This window comes from Polyergus mexicanus, unplaced genomic scaffold (genome assembly GCF_030449975.1).
Source record: "Polyergus mexicanus isolate NDT 795.1 unplaced genomic scaffold, iyPolMexi1.0 SCAF_4, whole genome shotgun sequence".
Lineage (NCBI taxonomy): Eukaryota > Metazoa > Arthropoda > Insecta > Hymenoptera > Formicidae > Polyergus > Polyergus mexicanus.
The window spans coordinates 4,727,727-4,750,643 of NW_027223324.1; the positions used below are offsets into that span (position 1 = coordinate 4,727,727).

A 22,917-nucleotide genomic window follows, 5' to 3' on the forward strand; every position below is an offset into this window, starting at 1 on the left:
TTATCTCATGTTATCTTCATCTCATTCTTATTGTTATTGATAATAAAAGGATGGTAACAGATTTGAAAAAGAAATGATTTTTATTTGAGAATAATAACAATTATCATCGTAGTTTATTAATGTAATTAGCGTTTATTATTATTGTTAATGTTGTCTCTCATTTATTTTGTAAGATAAATCTCGATATCTTATGATAGTTTTGTATTACAAATGCAGACTGGTATCATCTAAAGAAAAGTTAAACTAGATTAAGTAAGGAAAGCATGATCATTTCATTATTTATAATATCATGTGTGCGTGGAACCGTATCAGTGAATAAAACAGCACTGAACAGCCTACACATCCGACAGTTGTAGCTAGGAATTCACGAGTGATACTTCTCGACTGATACTTCGCGAGTATACTCAACTTTCATTTTGTCATATTAAAAGGCGACTAGGAATTATAAACTTGTACAAATACCAGCGAGCAACGAGTCGATTGAAAGTGTTGTATCGAAAGTGTATCGTTCATACGTCGTCGATAGAGAATCTAAAGAGAATCGTTATAATTTTATTATGCTCGCTTGCGAATTCATCTGTACAATTTGAGCATTCAATTTAATCAATTGACGGAGTGGATGGCCGATTGTACGATGCGAGAGATGCTGGAAGCTAGAGATAATAATAAAAATGACGCGATAACAGTCAACATGCACGACGAAGACTGCAGAATTCAATTATGCGAAACGGAAGAACTGATGAAGCCCGAGGCACAACGGAAGTCACAACTGCGTATCGAATTCAACGATCTCAATTATTCAATTTTCCGTAACGGTAAAAATACGTTTATTTCACATTGTCATCTTTTTCTCCATGAGAAAGTGCCAGCTTTACCTCACCGCCTACTAACCGATATTGCGATATTTGCTTGTACAATTCTTCAGACAGTCTTAGAGGAGATATGTTGTAACCTTTAGATTTAGCGTTATCTATTTTGCTGTTATCATTCGCTTCAACTTATTATAAACGCACAATGCGATTGCGTCTCGTGATCCGCTTCTCTAATAAATTCGGGTATCTTATGCGCGAATGTATTTAGAGTGGTTATCTATTATGGGAGTGTTAGCCAATTCTTAATCATTAATCAGAGTCATCGAAAATTTGTTTCCTTCCTTCATCTTTATTTTAGTAAGTCATACGCACGTCTAAAAAGAAATCATTTTCAACGTTTTAATGTTACTTTTAAAATATATCGATATTAGTTTTAATCAGAAATAGATAGATATTATTTTTAGATTAACTAAGACTAAGGAATATATGAATAGATACATAATATAATAAATAAATACTACGTAGATTGACCACAGAAATAAATGAATATTATCTAATAATATACTGTATTATAGTTTATAGTTCACATTATTTAAAAAAGAGAATCAGTCTAACTTAAAATATATATTACAAATTTAAAATTTTATAAATAAAATGATTTTTTTTTTCATCATTTTACACACGCATAGCGGCACGAAAATATCAAAACTTGCTCTGTAGATACTTTTATGGCATTTTAAATTATGCGAAATCAATAAAATATATATTACGACAATTCTATATCCGCTCGTCATCCGCTAATCATTCTTATCTTTGGATACAGAAAACTCTCAAGGAAAACTGATATAATGGCTTTGATGTTTATAAATAACTTCCGCGACAAACAAATTTAGATATATTGGTTTTTATATGTTTGCAGTTATTGCAAATGACATAAATAAGTTGAGAGCTATAACTTATCAGTTTTTGTGTTGCAACGTATAAAATATATTTAATAAAACATATTTAATAATCTCTAATTGTAATATTTTACCTTTAAATCGTTTATTTCAAGCATCTCTTTGGAATGTATACTTTTTTATTTATTTATAGCATAAAAAATGTAATTATCAAGATAAAATCGTTTTCCACGTGTTATTACAAAGTGTATTTATTACATAAGCGCGATTATTGCAGAACATTTATAATCGATTTTTTTTTTATTCCTGAAGCATATTTATTTTAAATTACAGTAATTATCATTTGGATCACTGCGATTAACTGAGGTATTACGCAATCTTTCTGAGATCGTCGCAATGCTTCTAAATCTCTAGTTCTTGTAAATCTTATTTGCCTTTGGTTCTCAAATAAACCAGTTTGGCCAGAAAAAACTGTCAACGCAATATGCTCGATTTTCTTCTAGAAGTTTATTTTGGATACTTGATAGCTTTATTAAAAGTTACTTTTATGTCAATTTTTTTTACTAAATTATTTGCTATATGCTCGATAAAAAAAAAAAAAAAAAAAAAAAAAAAAATCAGTTACATTGAGATTTAACTTCTTTAAATTAGAACAAATAATAGCAAGCCACAGTTAGTTTGCGTTGTTTATTTACTCGCTCAAAATTGATAAGTGACAAAAATGAGATTCAAATTTGATCAATTTTGCGATATAACTTTATTACTCGTAAAACAAATGTTGCTTTTTAAACACTAACGTATATAATATTGAAAACCAATCTGTAAATAAATAAAAAAAAAAGTATTAATAAAAAATAGCATTATTTATGATGCCGTAAAGTTGTCATTCGTGATGATAATGAAATGTTTCATTTGTTCATCATCTTTATTTATACATAAGGCAACGAGTTATTAACGAAGAAATATCTAACAATAGGAATCAAGAAAACGATCTTACGCGATGTGACTGGACATTTCGAATCAGGGAAGATCACGATAATAATTGGTCCTTCCGGCGCGGGAAAGACGACGTTGCTGAAAATCATCTCGGGCGAACGATGGATCAACGTCGACGGCATCGTCACTGTAAACGTAGACGGCATCGAACAAAACAGAGGAACATTTCGTAAACAGATGTGTTACGTGCCGCAAGAATTCGCTTTACTGCCGTTTCTCACGACGAGAGAAACCCTCTACATAGCGGCTCGCTTAAAGCTCGTTAAACAAAGCGAGCAAATGATCGCTCCTATGATTGTAAGTACGAGAACGACGAAAAGAAATCATTGAAGCCATTGAAATTATTTATGAATCATATAATCTCGCTAATAACACAGTTAGAGATATAAATGAAAAAAAGCAAACTTTTTTTTTTCTGAGAAAACGTCTTTTTTTTTTTTTTCAAAATTTTATTATTTTTTTCTAGATATTTAACATTTTTATATTTTGATTATTGCAAGTCAATTTTTCGTTATTCTTTATTTTCTTAGATGATAGTTTTAATTATTTTTTCGTTTACTGCACGTCGCGTGACAAAATAAAATGCGCATCAATATATCCGTCAAAGACCTTAAATTTGTTCCAAAGTTTTGTTATTTGTTATTTTCGTCAGGTAAACGACATCGCTGAGAGTCTCGGCCTATCGAATTGTCTGGATACCTTGGCGAACAAGTTGAGCGGCGGTGAACGGAAGAGACTCTCCATCGGCGTGGAAATGATGACCAAACCGTCCGTTTTTTTATTGGACGAACCGACGAGTGGTCTCGATAGCGTAGCATCTAATCAGGTAGACTGTCATCATAATATCATAACGATCGTCTTACAAGAATATTACTCGGTATACATGTATACGTTAATAAAAAAATCTCTTATTTTTTTCTACATCTTTCATATGGTAATGTTAAAATCTTACTTCAACGGAGATATTTCAACAGCTCATTAATGTGCTGCATGACATGGCGAGAGCAAACTGCACCGTGGTTTGCGCGATTCATCAGCCCAGCAGTCAGATGATCTCGCACTTTGACGATATTCTGGTACTTGACCGAGGTAGATGCATGTATTGCGGTCCAAAGAGCGAGATACTGAATACATATGAGTACGCTGGCTATACGTGTCCGCGCTTCTACAACATAGCTGAATTCGGTAATATTGCTTTCATCGATCCAGTTTCACGAATGACTAGGAGCAAAAAAAAAAGAGGAGGGGAGGAAGAGCATCCCAGTTCTTTGCGTTTTTTTTTTACCGCATCTTATTTTTCATATAATATTGGGATCTAGATTTCTCTCTCTGATTAATTTCGAAAATTTTGCAAAATAGTAAATTTTTTTTATTAATTTTGTAAAAGATGATGTATGAACTCTATTACTCTCTCTCTCTCTCTTACCCGTTATCTAATTTTTTAATGAATATTTATATACTCAAATCTGCCATTGAAGCAAGCGGAAATGTATTATTAACTTGGAAAAATTAAGGACGATGTAATGACATGCAACGTTGTTTCCTATGATTGCAGTACTCGAGGTAATAACCGAACAGAGAGGTGGAGATTTGGAGAGTCTATACAAGATCTGTCGTAGTGAATACGAAAAATCCAAATCGCACGATAAACATCTTAAAAATGGTAAATAAACTATAAACATAATATATTCATATTCTTAGATCATCATTACTTAAATTTATTGTTCTTTATTTTCTCTACTATTTCGATAATCGATTTATCTCGCTTTTGTATTAATGACAACACATTCTTTTGCCTTATCTCGCATCGATGTCTGGAAGTGTGAGTGTGTACTTTGTCTCTTGTATATATATGTAATATATATAGTTGTGTCAATTCCTATGGAAATTTAGATTGCAGTAAAGAAATGGCAAAAATTGAGATAAATCATAAAATATAAGACAAGAGAATATAAAAATAAGCGTGAAAATCGACACATGACGAATTTTGCAGAAACGGATTTGTCAACTACTTCTAAAGAGAATTTTGAAAGAGACGATGTACTTACATCCGCGAATAATACAAAGCAAAGCTTATCAATGTGGCAACAACAAAAGATATTATTTTTAAGGGCTTTAATTTGCATCAAACGAGACAGCGTGAGTAAAGACCTAACGCTGACAATTTTCTCGTACGAAATTAAAGCTATTCTTATTTCTTTCAATTTTTCAGACCATGACAATGTTAAGATTCGCGGTACATGTCATAGTCGCACTGCTACTGGGGGCGGTTTTTTACGACTTTGGCAATGATGCAAAAAAAGTCAACAGCAACGTAGCTTGCTTATTCTTTCTTCTGCTGTTCTTATTTTTCGCAAATTCGATGCCGGCAGTGCAGATGTGTAAGTAACATAGATCTTTTTCTATTTTTAATAACGTTATAATTGACGCGATTTTCTATCTTATCGGCAAATAAATAAATTAAATATTATTGAAAGATTTTCTTCCGTGTTAAAAATATGATCATTTTTATAGCAATATTTCAAACTTATACGATGTTTGAAGCTCGCATCGTGATAAATATTGTATTATACATAGATTTTACGCATGAGTTTCATAAACGTCAAAAGAGCATGGTATTTTATAAATGGTATTTTATATGTTCATGGTTACAGTTCCCATGGAAGCGGCGGTATTCCTACAGGAGCATTTAAATAATTGGTATTCCTTGAGAGCTTACTATAGCGTAAAGATATTAACGGACCTTCCGATGCAAGTACGTTTTCTGATACACATGTGTCTCGATACATAATAATTTTCTTACTATATTTATATTGTTGTATTAGGCATTACATAATTATGCACGTCTCTCTAGAGTTGTAAAAAAAAATAGGATACAAACGTTGAAAAAACACATGTTTTTTTTTTTCAATAAATAACTTTCGAAAAAAAGAATAATTTAAAAATATAGGAATTTTAGTTTTTTTATTATATTAAAATAATGATTAAAGTGAATGTTTAAAAATTACAAACTGTGTTTTTGTATCTATCATAAAAACAATTCATTCAATTTAAATTTTGATATGTTTTTACAGAAAATTTATCTAATTAAAAATAATCATTGCATAACTATATAGCCAATTGGAATGCGATCTATATTTAAAATAGTAATGGTTAGTTCAAATCTATCATCTAAAATTAAAAATAATAAAAAATCAGCTTGCAATAGTATATAAATATCTGAAGAAAAGAAAATTTTTTAAAATAAACGAGGCCTGTTGTTTTTATTTCGTAAAAAAATTGTATTTTATAAAAAAAAGATATTTGTTTTTAATTTATTTACATCTTCATGTCTCTCACTTTTAATATTATTGCATAGATAGATTTGCTTTAATTTTCAGATACTTTGCTCCTCGTCTTTTCTGCTTATATCGTATTATGTGACTGGACAGCCGATGGAGTCTGACAGACTCCTGCAAGCGTGGAGTATTTGCGTATTGATAACAATTCTTGGACAAACAGTCGGGATTCTGACGGGTTCGGCTTTCAACACTGAGGTGCTGCAATACAACACGACGATCTTTCGTATCATTATAAAAATTAACAGATGATTCATTTACGATAACAATAAGTTTATCAGAGTCCATCAATCAATTCGTATCATTCGAATTACATACTGTTAATTAGTATAAAAATAACATAAGTAATCATAAGCGTAATTTTTTTCAGCTAGGTGTCTTCTTGATACCGGCATTAAGTATACCACTGTTGCTGTTCGCCGGATTTTTTCTAAAAATAGGGGAAATGTCGGTGTACTTGCAGCCTTTAAGCACCGTGAGCTTTTTCAGGTGGACAAATATATTACATTTATTCGCTAATTCAAAGCGATTGTGCGCGTATTCCTATTTTTTTAGTCAATTTGAGAAAAAATTTGCGCGATTTTTTACTGCAGATACGGATTTGAGGGAATGATGCAAACGATCTATGGTTCTGACCGACCGAATTTATATTGCTCAGAAATTTACTGCTACCTTCATTCGCCAAACGCAATTCTCTCGACAATGGGCATGCCTACAATGTCGTTCTACGTAATTTTCATGATACTTGGCTGTTGGATAATCTGTCTGCACGTTATCGTCTACACGGTGCTTTGTTGGAAAATTTATTACGCGAGAAAATGATGTATAAAATTAATTTATATAAACATGCATGTACTTACGCACTTGTCTTTGCATCTCTAAATTAATCATAGAACAAATCTTCTCTCTACTAACGAACAAAAGAGACAATGAAATAAGAAAGAATGTAAAAAAATGATACATATGAATTTTATCTACATAATATAACGTACAGTCGATATAACACAACAACATAATAAAATTTATTTTTCCTGTAATTAATTAGATTATATTGCAAGTCATTAGTATTATATACTGTAATAAAATAAATTTAATTTAACAGTATTATATAAACCAAAATATCTTAGGTGAATAGTCATTAAGGGCCGCCGATTTGACAAAATTGGCGAAAATATAAAAAGGGCAGTTTGAATAAAATTTTTTTCCTTCCCTCTCTTTCTTAACTTTTTTTTTTTTCATAAATGTACATGAAATAAAATAATAAATAGCATAAAACTATGTGTATTAATAATGATGCGATAATAATAATAATTGTAATAATAATATTTAAAGTATACATAATAAGTTTAGAAACTCTTGATTCACACAATATTTTCAAAAGATTAAAGTATATGAACGATTAGTGCATCTTACTAATTCAACATATTTCTTCAAATGTCTGGAATAATTCGAAAATGACATTTTGATAATACAGTACTTGACAAATACTGTATCAAAATTCTTGAAAAATATTATAATAATATTATATGAATTATTTAATAAACATCTTCATTTGCGTATCGCATTCTTCAATGCATTTTATCAAATATAATCCGATTCAGCTCCATTTGCTTATCGAAATCTCGGGTGATTTAAAATCATCAGATGTCAGGGCTATAATAGAAGCAATTGAACTCAAGTTTAAAAGAATATATCTTACTAATTTACCATATTAATATCACCACGCCTAACTTCCTTACGCAGCATCTATAATATTACATTCGAGCATAAAGATTATATACAATTATCGCACTATTCGCTAATGATATCGATGTGTACGTATATATTATATCATCATTATTCTCAATATCCTTCGGTATCTTGATATGTATTTCCGGATATGTTTATATACGTACATATACAAAGCCTACACAGTCTCATGTTTTCATTCACTCGCAACTATCAAAAGATTACAATCTCATGAATTTTAAAGATATGTATACCATATGTATATATAAAAAGATTATATACCATCAAGTACTTAAAAAGTTTATGGCACTCTCTTCGCTGTATAAATATCAGTTCGGGGATAAGTTTCGATAATAATAAAAATATATACGATCTGACAGAGACAAAATGAATAATTAATCAATTGTTCGATCAAACGAAAAAGAAAAAAAATATTTGGATTTGGCGAGGATACGATTACGGTTTCCATCTCAGATGTAAATTCGAAGATTAAACACGTACGACTCGCGACCACTTGTAATCTGAATGGAAAAACAAAAATATTTTTTTTTCTTGCAAAGATCCATCCGCACATCGGCTTTATCGGTAGGACACAATTTTCCATCGTAGAAGCAGATACGCGCCGCACCGCGTAATGATTAGTATCGTGCTCAGTGCGATGACGTCGTTCCAGAATTGATCCCCCCTCATAGCGATGTCAGAGAGAAATTTGGAGGGATATCTATAGTGGCAGTACAGCTCGCCTTTCTCTTTGCAATCTAGAATCGGTCTATCAAGACCATAAATGGCTCCAACGAATCTGTGAAAGGGAATTCTCGTTCTCGTTAAGCGCATAAACGTTATACGTAAAATTTATATACTCTTTAAATCATAATTGTATTAAATTGTGTGCACAAAATACTTGTGCTATCAATATTATAAATAAATTATTAGAAAAATAAAATAATAAGAGATATTGTGTGAATATATGATAATGATTTATCACTGTTTATTAAACAATAAATAAAAAATTTATAAAACATGGAAGTATAATTCTTACCCTTCTAGACCATATCTTAAATAACTGATGTAACTTCCCCACTTTAGATAGCTTGGTAGATCGCGTAAAGTCACGCCGAATCCGGCGAACATCATCAACGGCACTGCCAATGTTGGCCCCATAAATGTTCCATTCTAACAGTCAAGATGTTTTCATCAAATTTAAGTTTAAAGAATTAAATGCGATTTTTATACCACTCAAATGTCTCATCTCAATGAATTACTAACAATTGTAAATAATAAAGAAAAATGACATAAAGCGGATGACATTTGAAGGAATAGCTCTAAAATTAACGCCTTCGAGTTAGGCATTTAGATTAGAGAGACAATGAGTTTACATGTAGTAATAATAATAATAATTTACGATAGCGTATTATTATAAATTGTCACAATAACAATTCTAATTAATTATTCACTCACCACTATGTTAAACGCAGCGCCTATCATGAGACCGGTACCTTGGCCTATAAATGCAATCAGCATGCTAATAGCCAGGAACATGAAGAATCGAATAAACTCCAATGGCTGCGCTGACATGAGATACACAATTATTGAGAAAATGATGCAGCATATTATCGAAATTGGCACGTCGATCAATGTTATAGCGGTATAGAAAGCCTTCAAGCTGTACCATCTGTATCAAAATGATAAATATGTCATACCTCTGTTTGTTTACGACCGTTACGTGTGGGCAATGAGATTGATGAGATGTGATCTATCGTATTATGTATATTTACCTATTAAAATTTTCTTTTAATAAGACAGACATCTGCATCGGAACTGCAAGACAGAACAATATTTTTTTTTACATCGTGCATTCGCGCAAATATTTCTTGCGGAAAAGGATTACTCATCCAAGTGCATATTTACCTCCGCATTTTTATGATTCGTACAAATACTTACACGTAACTATAGTGAGCATCATCGTCGTCATCATGTGATGGATCAGAATTGAGAAAAGGAGATTGTAGTTGTCCCAAACGCGCGAACCATCGGCGCCGGATCGCAGGAAGACAAAGCCCAGCATTATACCGACGAGTATATTGACGGCGATGCGTAAATGTGTCAATGTCTGAACAAATATATACAAATGTATTCTTGCATTCTGGAAAGAATATCTTCTGCGTCCGTCATTTTAAGCGACAAAAAGATCACAGATATATTATAATAATATTAAAATTAAGTCACTAATTTTAATATTATTTAATAATATTATTTAATAACAATTAAATCATTATTAATATGCAAGATCCGTACCGTGTCTCGTTTACACATAATGTAACCTCTTCTTAGCAAGATTTTGATTTGATGAGCGAGACTAGTCGCGTGCAGGCCGCTGTTATCTTGGAATTTATTTGTCAAAGGACGCGCCGCTGTGAAAGAGCGATCATATATTATATACACGAATGATCTAGAAATAAATTAAATTAATGAAGCTGATCTATATTAATATAGAAATTCCATTACGATTCATTGCGTGGATAATCGTTAATTTATCTTTCAATCCATCTACCTCTCAAACCTTTTGCATCCATCAGATCTGCCGAATTTTCAAACCACTGCAAATTGCTTCCATTTTGCGATCCATTTCTCAACGTGTCAATTTTATCTTCGCCGTACTCTCCGCAAGCTAGTTCAATTACTGCACAAGCATATTTCGCAATATTATTCTAAATATTACTCTAGATTCTACCTGATATATTTTAAATATTTTTTTTTTTACAGAATTGCACGCTAAATTATTATACGTACCGTAATCGGCGGGATTGTGATACATAGGGCATGTTAATTTTATGCTTTCTAAATAAGGCAGCAATTTATTCGTTGTTCCTTGGTACAGACATTCCCCCTTTGCTATGACATACACCTGCAGAGATTTGGATTGTTATTATTATTATTATTTTTTTTTTAACGATTATAAATACATGATTCTCTAAAAATTGAAAATTGCACGATACGTGATATTCATTAAAAAAATTGTAACATTACTAATTATATTAATTATATATCCTGTGTGTCTTCTTGTATTATTCAATTTTGCAATATATTTTATGTGATACTCACTTGATCGAAGAGTTGAAATATGGACGCACTAGGCTGGTGGATAGTGCAGATTATTGTCCTCCCTTGTCGCGCCAATACTTTCAGTAAGTTTACGACTTGCGTGCAAGATGAACTGTCTAGACCTCTGAAATGAATAAAAACAATGACAAACATAAAAAAAAAAATTTATAGTAAGTTGTAAACAAAGTGTGTCGAATTGATGCCACATTGCAAACGTGACCTCGCGAAAAGCTATTAAGCAAAATTAACGAGAAAGATAACATTTGTGTTCTGATATTTCTAACATTTCATGAAATGTGTTTTTCAATTGAGTTTATATGTTTATTTACATTTTCTTATTGCGAGATGAGAGAGAGAGAGAGAGAGAGAGAGAGAGAGAGAGAGAGAGAGAGAGAGAGAGAGAGAAGAATCGTCTGAAATAAAATTCAATTTTCACATAACTTGCGATATGTAAAACAAACCGGTTTTTTAATTATATTTTTAATATAGTATTATTTTTCTTCTATTTTTTTGTTAATATAATAGAAACTAAAATTTCTTATATTTTTAATTTATCTTTTTTTTCGAAAGTAATTTCAACGAATTAATGAAACCTTTTGCGGCAAATTACATCAAACACGATATGATTCGGACACGATATAATTTTCAATTTTAAATGCACAACAAAAATTTTAATAATATATCTAATTGATAATTAGAATTTATTTAATTAAGTAAGAAAGATTACGAGAGATAATTAATGATAAATAATTAAAGGCCGTGCTTAGTAATGGCAATGGAAAATGATAAATTAAAAATGCGCGATAATAAATCGTTAACATATTGCTCGAAGCGAGATAAATGAGATAATATCACTCGGTTCATATATTTCGCAAAATGTATAAATTAAAGGTTAAAAGAGATTACGTAAACGCGCTTGAAAATAAAATTAGCGAATACACAAAATTGTGCAATTATTAAAATACTGTTGATAATAACACGTATTATCGATATTATTAAAATGTTAGATTAGATATTCGTTATACATGATATCGGCATTTGGCGAAGAGACAATTTAATATTTTTGCACAGAGTACAATGAATAAAAAAAATCAAACGTAAAATGAAAAGACCAATAAAAAAGACCAATAAATGTCGCGCTTACGTTGTCGGCTCGTCAAGGAACATGACCGTAGGATTGTTGACCAACTCCAATGCAATAGATAGACGTTTTTTTTGTCCGCCACTTAATCTACCGGACCTCGTATACATGTGTTCGTATAAGCCAAGTGTCGTGAGAATTTCTTCGATCTGAAACATGCGTATATAATTGATTAATTTATATAATAAAGCGCAAGCACTGCTCTTATCTTGATAGAGATGGTGAGAAGGAGCGGGAGGAAAGAAAGGAAAGAAAAAGATAGAGAGATACATAAATAATCATCCTTTGTCCATCCTTGTGCGAATATGGGGTTTTCACTAGTTATATCAAAAATATTGCGGAGTGCACTTTAATTCAATTCAAATCTCTTTTTTATTATATATATAAGTTACTCAACAGATAAAGACAGACAAGTATAATATTCACGTTCCCGTACTATTTTTTAAATAATAATTAAATAATTATGCAAATATAATACTTATAATAATTATACTTGTACACTGACTGTACTTTAAACCTGAATTATTTATATAATACTAGTCTAGATGATTTCTTTATCTTTAATCAGAGCATATTTTTCATAATATGATAAATGAATTCAATATTGATTTGAAATCAAGCATCTCGATGATTCTGTGCGATGATAGATAAGTTTTTACTTACGATAATTTCTTTCTCGTATCGCGACGTGCTTGACGGAAGCTTTAAATCGGCGGCGACTCTCATGTTTTCGATGACGGTGAGCAACGGTTCCAATCGATCGTCTTGCGTAATGTACGCACTAGACCTGAGGATGCGACAGAAGCGTTAAAAAAAAAAGGGGGGAAAAGGGCACGAAGCGATTGCAGGATATAATACAGCGCAATCAATATTGATTAAAAATAATATTTCGTTAACGGATATTGTTGGTTTGAAAAAGAGAGAGAGATACTAAATTCAAAAGATCGCTAAACTTAATTAATGATATATCTCTATTGATTATCTATATTTATAATTAAAAATATCGGATTTGAAATAAACAATAAAATCAATATATATTGCAACTTGCGATCCGCTTACTTTCGGAAGGAATTGAGATTCCGGAGACGACCGTTGGTTAGTACGACACCCTGGACGCCGGTTATGCGAAATCCGGACAAGATGTCGAGTAAGGTGGATTTCCCGGCACCAGATGGTCCCATAAGAGCGATTAACTGTTTGCTGGGAAGCCTTCCATTAATCCCGTGTAAAATCTCTTTGTTGCCTAAAATATTAAGAATTTAAGATCACTCGATATCTAAATATCTCTTTTTACTTGATTATTGTAGTTGATTACAATCAACTGAATTATATTGTATATTATCACGCTTATAAAATATTTTTTAATAATAATCTATTAAGAATGAGATACAATGGCAATATTGTATATTTAATAATAATATATTTTTAATAATATTTTTATAAAATGCGCATTAAAATTTGGAGAAAAGTACCTTTTCTAAAGCCGAGGTTCACGGTATAAGTGATGTTCTCAAAGATGATGTCGATTGGTTCTTTGTCATCTTTATGGTCAATCTGAGGTGTATCGACCTCCTCTCGTTTTGCTTTGGATTTAAGGTCAATCGTGCAAGTCGGCTCGTCCGCTCTGATTTCCTGCCGGTTGCTTGCTTCGTGTATCAATACCTCCATCGTTATATATGCTGTATATGCGTACCCGTTGAATGACAAGAGCGATTATGCTCCAACGATCATCTATCGTTTCAATAGACGCGGACAAACTGCTGGAACAAAAAAGAACCAGTGAAGTTTGACCAGAGGAAGTTTACAATAACAGATAATCAAGAATAGTAATATTAATTCCTGTTTTACAGCATAACAAGATTTACGTAGATTATCTTGTTTTTAAAAGATAATAGCCAATTAAAAATCCTGGTTGTAATTTTATGATCTCGCTCTAACCATGAGACGTTGAGGTAACAAGCTGTTTTTTTTATGCGATTTACCATATATATAATTATATTGCTGTATGTGTCACGTTTTTCTTAGAATTACAATAAACTCGTATATTCATACATCACAAAATGTTATTCTACGATTTAAAGACGAAATGGAATATTTTACGATTGTCAAAACTATAAAATTATAATTTGTAATTCTACGATATTGAAGAGAATTTTTTTCATACTATAAAATTAGTATTTTCCTTCATAGCATTAGTTTTTTTCTAATAATCGGCTCTTTTCTCTCTTAAGATTAAAGTACAAAACTAATTTTTATTAATTAAATTAACACGATCTAGAGAATCGATACTTATTGCAATAACAGTCAACACAATAATAACACAATTATTAATTATTATAATATAAAAGTCGTTATTTACGAGTTATTTAGGGGACAAAGTCGCATTATGAATTTTGACATCAACAACAGACAAGTATAAGAGAGAGAGAGAGAGAGAGAGGGGGGGGGGGAGCGGAGAGAGAGAGAATGTGTGTATTCGAGTATATAATATTAAATAAAAATTTATTAATTGCCTACAAGTGTCCTACTTTTTCTTTTTTCACTTTACGTGATGATGAGATATTGATAGTTTTACTATAGAATATGATCGATTATTTTTTATTTATATATATATATATATATATATATATATATATTATTCATGCAGATAAATGTGACGCGCAAGTTTTTGTCAGAAAGAAAATTCGCCAATCAATGTCTTCGATACGTAATTTACATATATGTATATACATCTCTTGTTTATCAATGCATATCATTTTATGCGCGCGAGCAAACATAATTTTACATTTATCAGACAAATCTCTGTTCGAGTTTTTCACGATTACTCATTAACGTTGAAATGCGAGTCTCATTCTGATGCACGATACGGACATTAAATATATACACAAAAAGTCGTCCGCGTGTTAGTCATCCGTGACATAGAATTTATTCTGTAATAGATTCTAAAACGATATTTGAAAGTGTTTTGTATATATAAAAGACTAAGAGAGATCTTTTTTTATATTTTTACATGTGTGTATATAGATATAGTTTATCAAGATTTTCAAATTTAAATTTTTGTTTTAAATTTGTTTGCTGCTGTATAATATAAAATTTTATTATGCACTCAAGAAAGACATGGCAGGCTAATTAAATTTAAATCACACGAAAATGTATGTATAATATGTAAAATTATTTTATAATTATTTAAATTTATATAAATTTATATAAATTAATTATATAAATTTATATATACAACAAGTTAGTCATAATGTATTAACAATATATAAACAATGACATTTAATATTTCATTTCAAATAATACGATCAAATCAGTGAAAGAAGCACAAATACTTAATTTCTAAAATAAAGATATACTAAAAAAAAATTAATATTTATTATTTACGCAGTCAAGAAAAAACTCAAAATCAGTAGTATTTTGTAGATTTTTAAGAAAAATAATCAACTTTGCGTCAACAAAATTGTATTACTTTAGCTATACTCGAAGAGTACTAAGTCTAGTAACCTTTGATGATTTCATCGATAAAAGGAACATCATTTTTATCTAATCGTAAACGGATATATAACATAGCGAGTATCGAGCTAATATTGTCGACTTTTATTCAATTATTTTTATTCAATTTTCGCCGACAAGCCTCTATTATTTCGAAAAAAATCAACAGAGTGATTATTAATTCAACAAGTAATCCGCGATATCCATAATCGATGAGTACGTAGTTTGAGTTTTAGAACCAAGATATTATTGTAAATGCGTATGAATGGAAAGAAAACTGTCCACAACGCGAAGAATAAATTTTTATTATACAATAATCCTCTATCTTATTCGAACGCAAATGATGATAAGCTAAATACGAAGCAAAATATTTAGCGCGCTTTACGAGATTATTTTCTAGACTTTGACATCATGCGGATAAAAGAAACTTACGGATTGCTGCACGATTATATCGTTAATAAATCATTCTTAATATCATTTGCACTTAATCGTTAGACATAATTATTTATTACACTTTTTATAACACACGTTCTTTATCAGTGTCTCGATCAAAGATTTGCAGATATCCGTTCAATGAAAAAAAACACTCTTTCAATCACTCTTATTATTTCTATATTTTAATTTTTACAGGTTTCTTCTAATTCTCTCGAATATAATAATAATATGTCAAAATAATTAAAATATTAAAAAATTATTGCCTTGTATCAGATATGTCTAATCGATCGATCGCGGTTAAGAGACTCATTTTGTTAAATAAAACAAAATTATTTGGTTGAATCATTTTGTTGACTGAACATGTAATTTGATTTTATTTAATAAAAATTATATTACTGGAAAGAAGTTAAATGTTACACTAACAAACTATTTTGTTTGCACGCAGTTGTTCATCTGAATAAAATTTTATCGTTGCGATAACAAACTCATCCATCTCATCGCGTTCTAAACAATTGTATTTGTTACTTGAACTAAATCGTTTAGTTGAATATCATAAGGTATTTTGCGCATTCATGTGTCACTGCGCAGTCAATTGTTATGCAGTGTAGTATGATGTGCAGTATGCAGTGCCTCTTCAATAATGGCGGATTCATCTGTCCGGGAAATACCGATTAGTCGCTCGTTAACGACGAGAGAATTGAAAAGATGGAGTATATAATTTATATATCTTTTTCTTATCGTATCACAAGAGACAACTATCAAGTAAATTTCTTGTTGAATATGGATAAGTTTTGGTTGACGTAACAAAAGTAAATGTAACTGAAGTTGGAAAATTTGCTAATACTAACACACAAATGTGATTCAATAAACAAAATTGAAATAAAAAACAACCAAAAATTTAATTTTACACAATTAATAATTTTGTTCACTGAATCAAATTTGTGTGTTAGTATTACCAAATTTTCCAACTAAATTTTTTTGTTCTATTAATTAAAGGATTTGTTTGCCCATATTCAAACAAGAGATTTAGGCGATTCAAACAAATTTTATTTCATTCAACAAAATGGTAACTCTCAGTGTAATTCTTGCTCACTCTGAAATATATTTGATATGATATTCAATTATGTCGAGAACTAAATGTTGAAATAAAAGTGATATTCTGATCGAATTGATATGGAAATGATATAAATTGTCGAGGAATCTTCGATTATCATTTTGACATAATCTCAACGTTAAATTAATCGTTGAATAATGCTATAATTTTTACCAATTACAGTTTTTTGTAAAAAATTTATCATACATTATCGCGAACAACTATTTTCTTACATAAAACTAAAAAAAAAGTCTTCCGAAATAAACTATCGTACCAGAATGCACCTTTCAGAATTCATTCCAACAATAATCCTGTTGCAGGCGAGGTGAAAGCAAAATAGGATATTTTTAAAGAGAGCTAGTATGGATGCAGTCTACATCGGCTGATGTAAGCGTATACTTGTCCGTCAACTTTTACAACGATTGAGAAAGTCTGCATGTTTATTCGCGCTGTGCCACATCATCTATTAGATGGAAAACGATGAAGTAGATGTACGGCGACGTACGACGGTCTCGAGAACTTTTCCCGAGTCATATCGTTGCAGCCGAAGTAAAGTGTCCGAGAGGAGAAGTAGCTTTCTATATTTGAATTTTTTTGTTTTATCACATTTGAAACGCGGTAGGATACGACTGTCTCACTGAACGTTTTTCAAATTCGATACAAATCTTTAAAGGAATACACGTTTGCGACGTAGATCATGTCGGCAATGATAACAAGAACTCTATTGAGGCAATGTATATATACTATTCTTCTTTTTCCGTTAATTTAAATTAAAAAAAAAAAAAAAAACACACACTCCCACCACATGTGCAAAAATTCCTACGCTATTATATTACATAACTATGCAGGCGGTATATTTCTCGCATAAATTAATTTTATCATTTGACGTCTATTATTATTTTCGGAGTCTCATCATGATTAGTTCTCTAAACGGTTTTATATATTATATTATTGTTACGTCCGATACATGTTTCCGTAAGATTGTTACAATTATTGTGTTTCATGCTGGTTATTAAATAGCTAGCAAATTTTTCTAACATGATCTAATAAAGGTTTCTATGTCCACTTAATGCTGTTTGTCAGAAGTGATATATCGATTAACGATTATATGGCTGAATGCCAATATTTATAAATATCGATAAAAATTCTCCACCGTTTTTCACACGTTATATATACATTTCTTGAACTAACTCTTTAATATTTTTCAGGATATCTACATATATATAGGATTAGGAAACATTAAGCAAGCCAAAGTGAATGTTTTTGATTGCGCACTTTTATAAATCTTGTTTTCTGCTACCTTGGCACGTAAATTCTCCGCGCAATGAATGCAATATCCGAGAAGGCCGGCCTTACGCTTCGCGTCAAGAAGAGAACGAAACTGTTCGATGTAACGAAAATAGTCGATATAATATGCTTAGTCGTACGCGTTTGTCATCACAATCACGGAACAAAGAAAGATATGCCTGGTACAAATCAACGGCACGCTGATCATGTAGAAAACATCGCTCGTTATCATATTGACGTGCGTGCATTGCGCCCCCTGATAAAGGATAGAGATCCACATGTGTCGTTATCGGAGCATCGGAAAAATTTTCTCGAAAAAGCTTCTGTTCAAAAACTGCCCCGAGAGAAATACAGATCGAAAAAAATATCTATGAGAGAGATTTATTGGTTTAGACGTCTTTAATAGACATCTAATAAACGTATTTTCGGTTGATATATTCTTCATTAGATGATTCCCGCGTCCTCTTTAAATGTCATATTGACAGATAAGCGAATGATTAATAATATACACAAAGTGAATGGTTGCGTACAAAGTTCATAAGAGAGAGAGAGAGAGAGAGAGAGAGAGGAGGGGGGGGGGGAGAGAGATCCGGACCGCACAACGCTGGACTTTTATATTTCTCGAGAAAATCACGCTTTACATTTCCTCTCCACGCACGATCCATTTGCTTTAGATGAGTTGAGTGACTTATGTTAATTTATTGATAATACCATTTTATTTTTCACCTGATTAATTCACATGTTGTAAGCATTATCGATATTTATAAAATTTATTCTCTGCAATTTCAGTAAAAAAGCGATTAACAAAAAGTTTATTAAACGATCCGATAAAATTTCAAGACGCAAGTACATTGTAGAAAAAAAAATGTAGATTTTGACATTGACGCATATTCATAAGACGATCTTTATATTAAGCAGTTTTTTCTATAAATTGGTAGAAATTATAGCTTTATTCAACGATTAATTTAACGTTGAAATGTCAAAATAATAATCGAAGATTCCTCGACAATTTATATCATTTACATATCAATTCGATCAGAATATCAATTTTATTTCAACATTTAGTTTTCGACATAAATTGACTGTCATATCAAATATATTTCAGAGTGAGCAAGAATTACACTGAGACCCATTTTGTTGAATGAAATAAAATTTGTTTGAATCAACTAAATCTCTTGTTTAAATATGGGCAAACAAATTCTTTAATTAATAGGACAAAAAAATTTAGTTGGAAAATTTGGTAATACTAACACACAAATTTGATTCAGTGAACAAAATTATTAATTGTGTAAAATTAAATTTTTGGTTGTTTTTTATTTCAATTTTGTTTACTGAATCACATTTGTGTGTTAGTATTAGCAAATTTTCCAACTTCAGTTACATTTACTTTTGTTACGTCAACCAAAGTTTATCCATATTCAACAAGAAATTTACTTGATAGTTGTCTCTTGTGATACGATAAGAAAAAGATATATACATTATATGCTCCATCTTTTCAATTCTCTCGTCGTTAACGAGCGACTAATCAGTATTTCCCGGACAGATGAATCCGCCATGATTGAAGAGGCACTGCATACTGCACATCATACTACACTGCATAACAACTGACAACGGATGTTAAAATTAAAAATTGTCAATTTTCCCCGAAACTCATATATGTATATTTGCAACAACTTATACATATATTTATAATTTTTCTTAATCAGTCTCCGTGCAATTAAAAATTATAATTAACATAACAGCACATTTTACATGTATGTATTTTATTAATATAACGTTATAAAAATATGCAGAAATTTGAAACGATACTACTATGAAAGTGCTCGTACGAAAATCAATGAAGAGATAAGACGTCTTTACACTTTAAGTCTAACCAATGGCAATTTAGAAATATATATATAATCATAATATATTTGTATATATATTATAATAAAATATATAATCTCTTATATATACAATAAAAGAAAGGGAGCATGTATGTAAAAAATATTCGCTCTAGATCGTTCGCTCAGATAATTATTCTGTTCGAAAGCATGCGCGTTCTTTGATGTATTTTTAGCAGTTTGTCTTTTTATAAAAAAAAAAAAAAATTAAAAAAAAAAGAATTTCCATCAAACGATCGAAAGCCAGTTAATTCCTCTCGTGCGAAAATCCCGCCGAAGGGACAACGACCTTTCGTTAGCCACGATTGCGATAAATCGAGTTATAATAAATGAGAGATAAATTCCTTGCATTAACACCAAACGCAAACAATAAATGTCTGTCTGATTGAAATTATTTGGCATGACACAAATGGAAGGCTGTTGAATAAACGCGAGCATTATCACTTGGAAATAGCGAAAAAATTAAGTATTTATATCAGCAGACGCGCTTTCGATGAATTTGCCAAATATAGGGGATATTGATAGAGATGCCAATATTGATCTTCATCGCTTTTCGCGACCCTTGAGATATAATACTTGATAGATTTGATAGACGGAATGTGATATCGAATGTCCCGACAGATAATTAATTGTTTTTTTTTTCTATTTTGCGATCTCGATAAAAGTGTTGCAATTTTTAAATATTTTATATATTTTTGCGCGCGTGTAAAACGTGAATTGTATTGTGCGATTTTGAGGGGAATATTTGTTAATCAATCAATAATTATTAATCCTTTCGCGCAATTCTCGTAAAAAATTGAAATTTTTGTGTCACGTGAGTGACGAAGGGAGATAAAGTCTAATTTTTCAACGAGATATCCGAATAAATTTAAAAGGCTGAAGATAAAGTGGATACACATGCCATTTTCACAATTTTTTCGCGCATTTCATAGACAAATCAAAATTACACACGTATTCATCGGAAGTGTGATAAGACAACTTGACACTTGTAACTTTTGACATTTGGTAATCATACTTCCAGCTTTTAAAGCCATAGATAATGCTGAAGAATCATTATGCGATATGTTTGACGCATCGAATATGCAGGAAACTTGAGAAGTGAACGAAATGTAAGAGAGAGGAGAATATATATATAAATATATATATTTTTGCGCCCCTATCACTGCGCTTGGCTCTTTTGCCATTTTGTTTCAATATTTGATTTTAATCGATAAGAGCCTTACATTTATATCTTATTTATATATATATACATATAAATGTTATTGCTTCTATATAAAATTTTCGTGTATATATATTGTGTGTAAATTTTATATAAAAGCAATAATGTTGCGTACACGAAGTGATACTGTGAAGTGCGCTCATTAAAAGTAATGATATACTTACGGTACATATACGGACCGTACACTACACTCTTCGGAATTCTCTCTCTAACAATAAGACGCAGACACCAGGACGCGAACTGTCGACGACCGAGACTAAAGTACCGACTCTAAGACAACGGTTCCCGCTTTTCTTCCTCTCTCTATCTCACTCGAATCCCCTACTCCGGCGAATATGTTACATCAATCGTTCTCCTTTCCTGCAATCGCTAATGTTCCGAAACGTAATTGAAATATTCGCGATTTTAGCCGTAAGATAGTTTTAATTTTTTATTTCCTCTTAAAAAAATAATATACGATAATAATATTTTCGGTGCAAAGGATGCTAATTTTTTATTTATTAAAAAGAAGACTAATTTTTAATTTATTAAAATAATTGAGCTGTAGGCTAAAAAATATTTTTTATTTTTTATTTTGTCTTAAATATATATATATATATATATATATATATATATATATATATATATATTATCGGCAAAGACTGATGAATTTTAGAGAAATTTTACTCTACTGAAAGATATAAGAATTCCGTTAATAATAAATAACAGTATGTGTTGATAAAACGAATTGTTGAAGACTTCTTTCAACTTGCTTTTATATTCAAGCACGTATCAAAACATCTGAATAACAAATCAGATTTTGATACGATATATATTAAATCTTATCTATTATCAATATATGTGATAATTGTAATCGTTGGATTAATTTATAATTATTTGGCTCGATCTTTAATAAATAATTTATAGAAATAAACAGAAATATCCACATATGTTGATAGTCTACTTATTATGATTAAAATGATTATTCTATTTAGACTGAAAATGTGAAAATTCGAAAAGCCTGATTAAAATATATCAATTAAACTATATAAAAAAACGCATCTTCAAATTTATGATGACACGATTTTCCAAATCTCTTTCTCTCTCTCTATACTCACATATATATATACACACACACACACGCACACCATTATATATATAGTTAATATTATTTTCGAAGTTCTTCTTGCCACGTTAGAATATTACTGAAGTTGATTAAGATGTTTCGAGCTCGGAAGTCGTCTGCACCTGTCGGTTGTTAGTCCGATAATTTTTTATACGTCTATATAATTGCTATTAAAGCATGTGGTGACGCTTGTATCGTTGGACAAAGTTTACTACAATATAAAAAGAGGGACAAAGTTGTAAGATCGAAATCAAGATATACTACGGACCAAAGGTATAATCTTATCGACATATATACATATTATATATAATAGTCCAAAGATATAAATCGAATGTACAATGAGCGGTAACGTTGACCGCTTGCGCAATGCATCCTGGTATTTGAGGA

General features: G+C 30.8%; 2 protein-coding genes across 5 annotated transcripts; one reads left to right on the forward strand and one right to left on the reverse strand.

Moving 5' to 3' along the window:
* Positions 1 to 361: 361 nt before the first annotated feature.
* LOC138932918 (ATP-binding cassette sub-family G member 1) lies at positions 362 to 7,323 on the forward strand. Its single transcript, XM_070295239.1, has 11 exons — positions 362 to 815; positions 2,688 to 3,004; positions 3,360 to 3,533; positions 3,682 to 3,892; positions 4,263 to 4,370; positions 4,701 to 4,846; positions 4,920 to 5,088; positions 5,362 to 5,462; positions 6,088 to 6,243; positions 6,416 to 6,534; positions 6,639 to 7,323. Exons 1-11 carry the CDS (start codon positions 620 to 622, stop codon positions 6,865 to 6,867), a joined length of 1,926 nt encoding a protein of 641 aa, XP_070151340.1. The 5' UTR covers positions 362 to 619; the 3' UTR covers positions 6,868 to 7,323.
* On the reverse strand, positions 7,047 to 21,697 carry LOC138932920 (ATP-binding cassette sub-family G member 4). 4 transcript variants are annotated; one of them, XM_070295240.1, is made up of 14 exons: positions 21,590 to 21,697; positions 13,489 to 13,773; positions 13,076 to 13,259; positions 12,680 to 12,803; positions 12,020 to 12,165; positions 10,876 to 10,999; positions 10,564 to 10,678; positions 10,325 to 10,453; positions 10,069 to 10,184; positions 9,715 to 9,883; positions 9,549 to 9,591; positions 9,232 to 9,445; positions 8,813 to 8,946; positions 7,047 to 8,572 (listed from the first exon to the last, which is right to left on the reverse strand). In XM_070295240.1, exons 2-14 carry the CDS (start codon positions 13,682 to 13,684, stop codon positions 8,353 to 8,355), a joined length of 1,914 nt encoding a protein of 637 aa, XP_070151341.1. In that variant the 5' UTR covers positions 13,685 to 13,773; positions 21,590 to 21,697; the 3' UTR covers positions 7,047 to 8,352. The 4 variants fall into 4 exon arrangements, with proteins under 4 accessions (XP_070151341.1, XP_070151342.1, XP_070151343.1 ...); XM_070295241.1 differs by having other exon boundaries at positions 13,489 to 13,776; positions 21,590 to 21,696; XM_070295242.1 differs by lacking the exon at positions 21,590 to 21,697 and adding an exon at positions 18,337 to 18,411.
* Positions 21,698 to 22,917: the final 1,220 nt, after the last annotated feature.

Bases quoted from the DNA above. Each gene is read 5' to 3' on its own strand.
- LOC138932918 (XM_070295239.1), top strand. From the start codon at position 620: ATGGCCGATTGTACGATGCGAGAGATGCTGGAAGCTAGAGATAATAAT. The intron at 5,089-5,361 runs GTAAGTAACATA...TCATGGTTACAG, and splicing joins GATGCCGGCAGTGCAGATGT to TTCCCATGGAAGCGGCGGTA. The intron at 5,463-6,087 runs GTACGTTTTCTG...TTTAATTTTCAG, and splicing joins TAACGGACCTTCCGATGCAA to ATACTTTGCTCCTCGTCTTT.
- LOC138932920 (XM_070295240.1), bottom strand. From the start codon at position 13,684: ATGGAGGTATTGATACACGAAGCAAGCAACCGGCAGGAAATCAGAGCG. The intron at 10,454-10,563 runs GTACGTATAATA...ATGCTTGTGCAG, and splicing joins TCACAATCCCGCCGATTACG to TAATTGAACTAGCTTGCGGA. The intron at 9,446-9,548 runs GTAAATATACAT...ATTTTGATACAG, and splicing joins TTAAAAGAAAATTTTAATAG to ATGGTACAGCTTGAAGGCTT.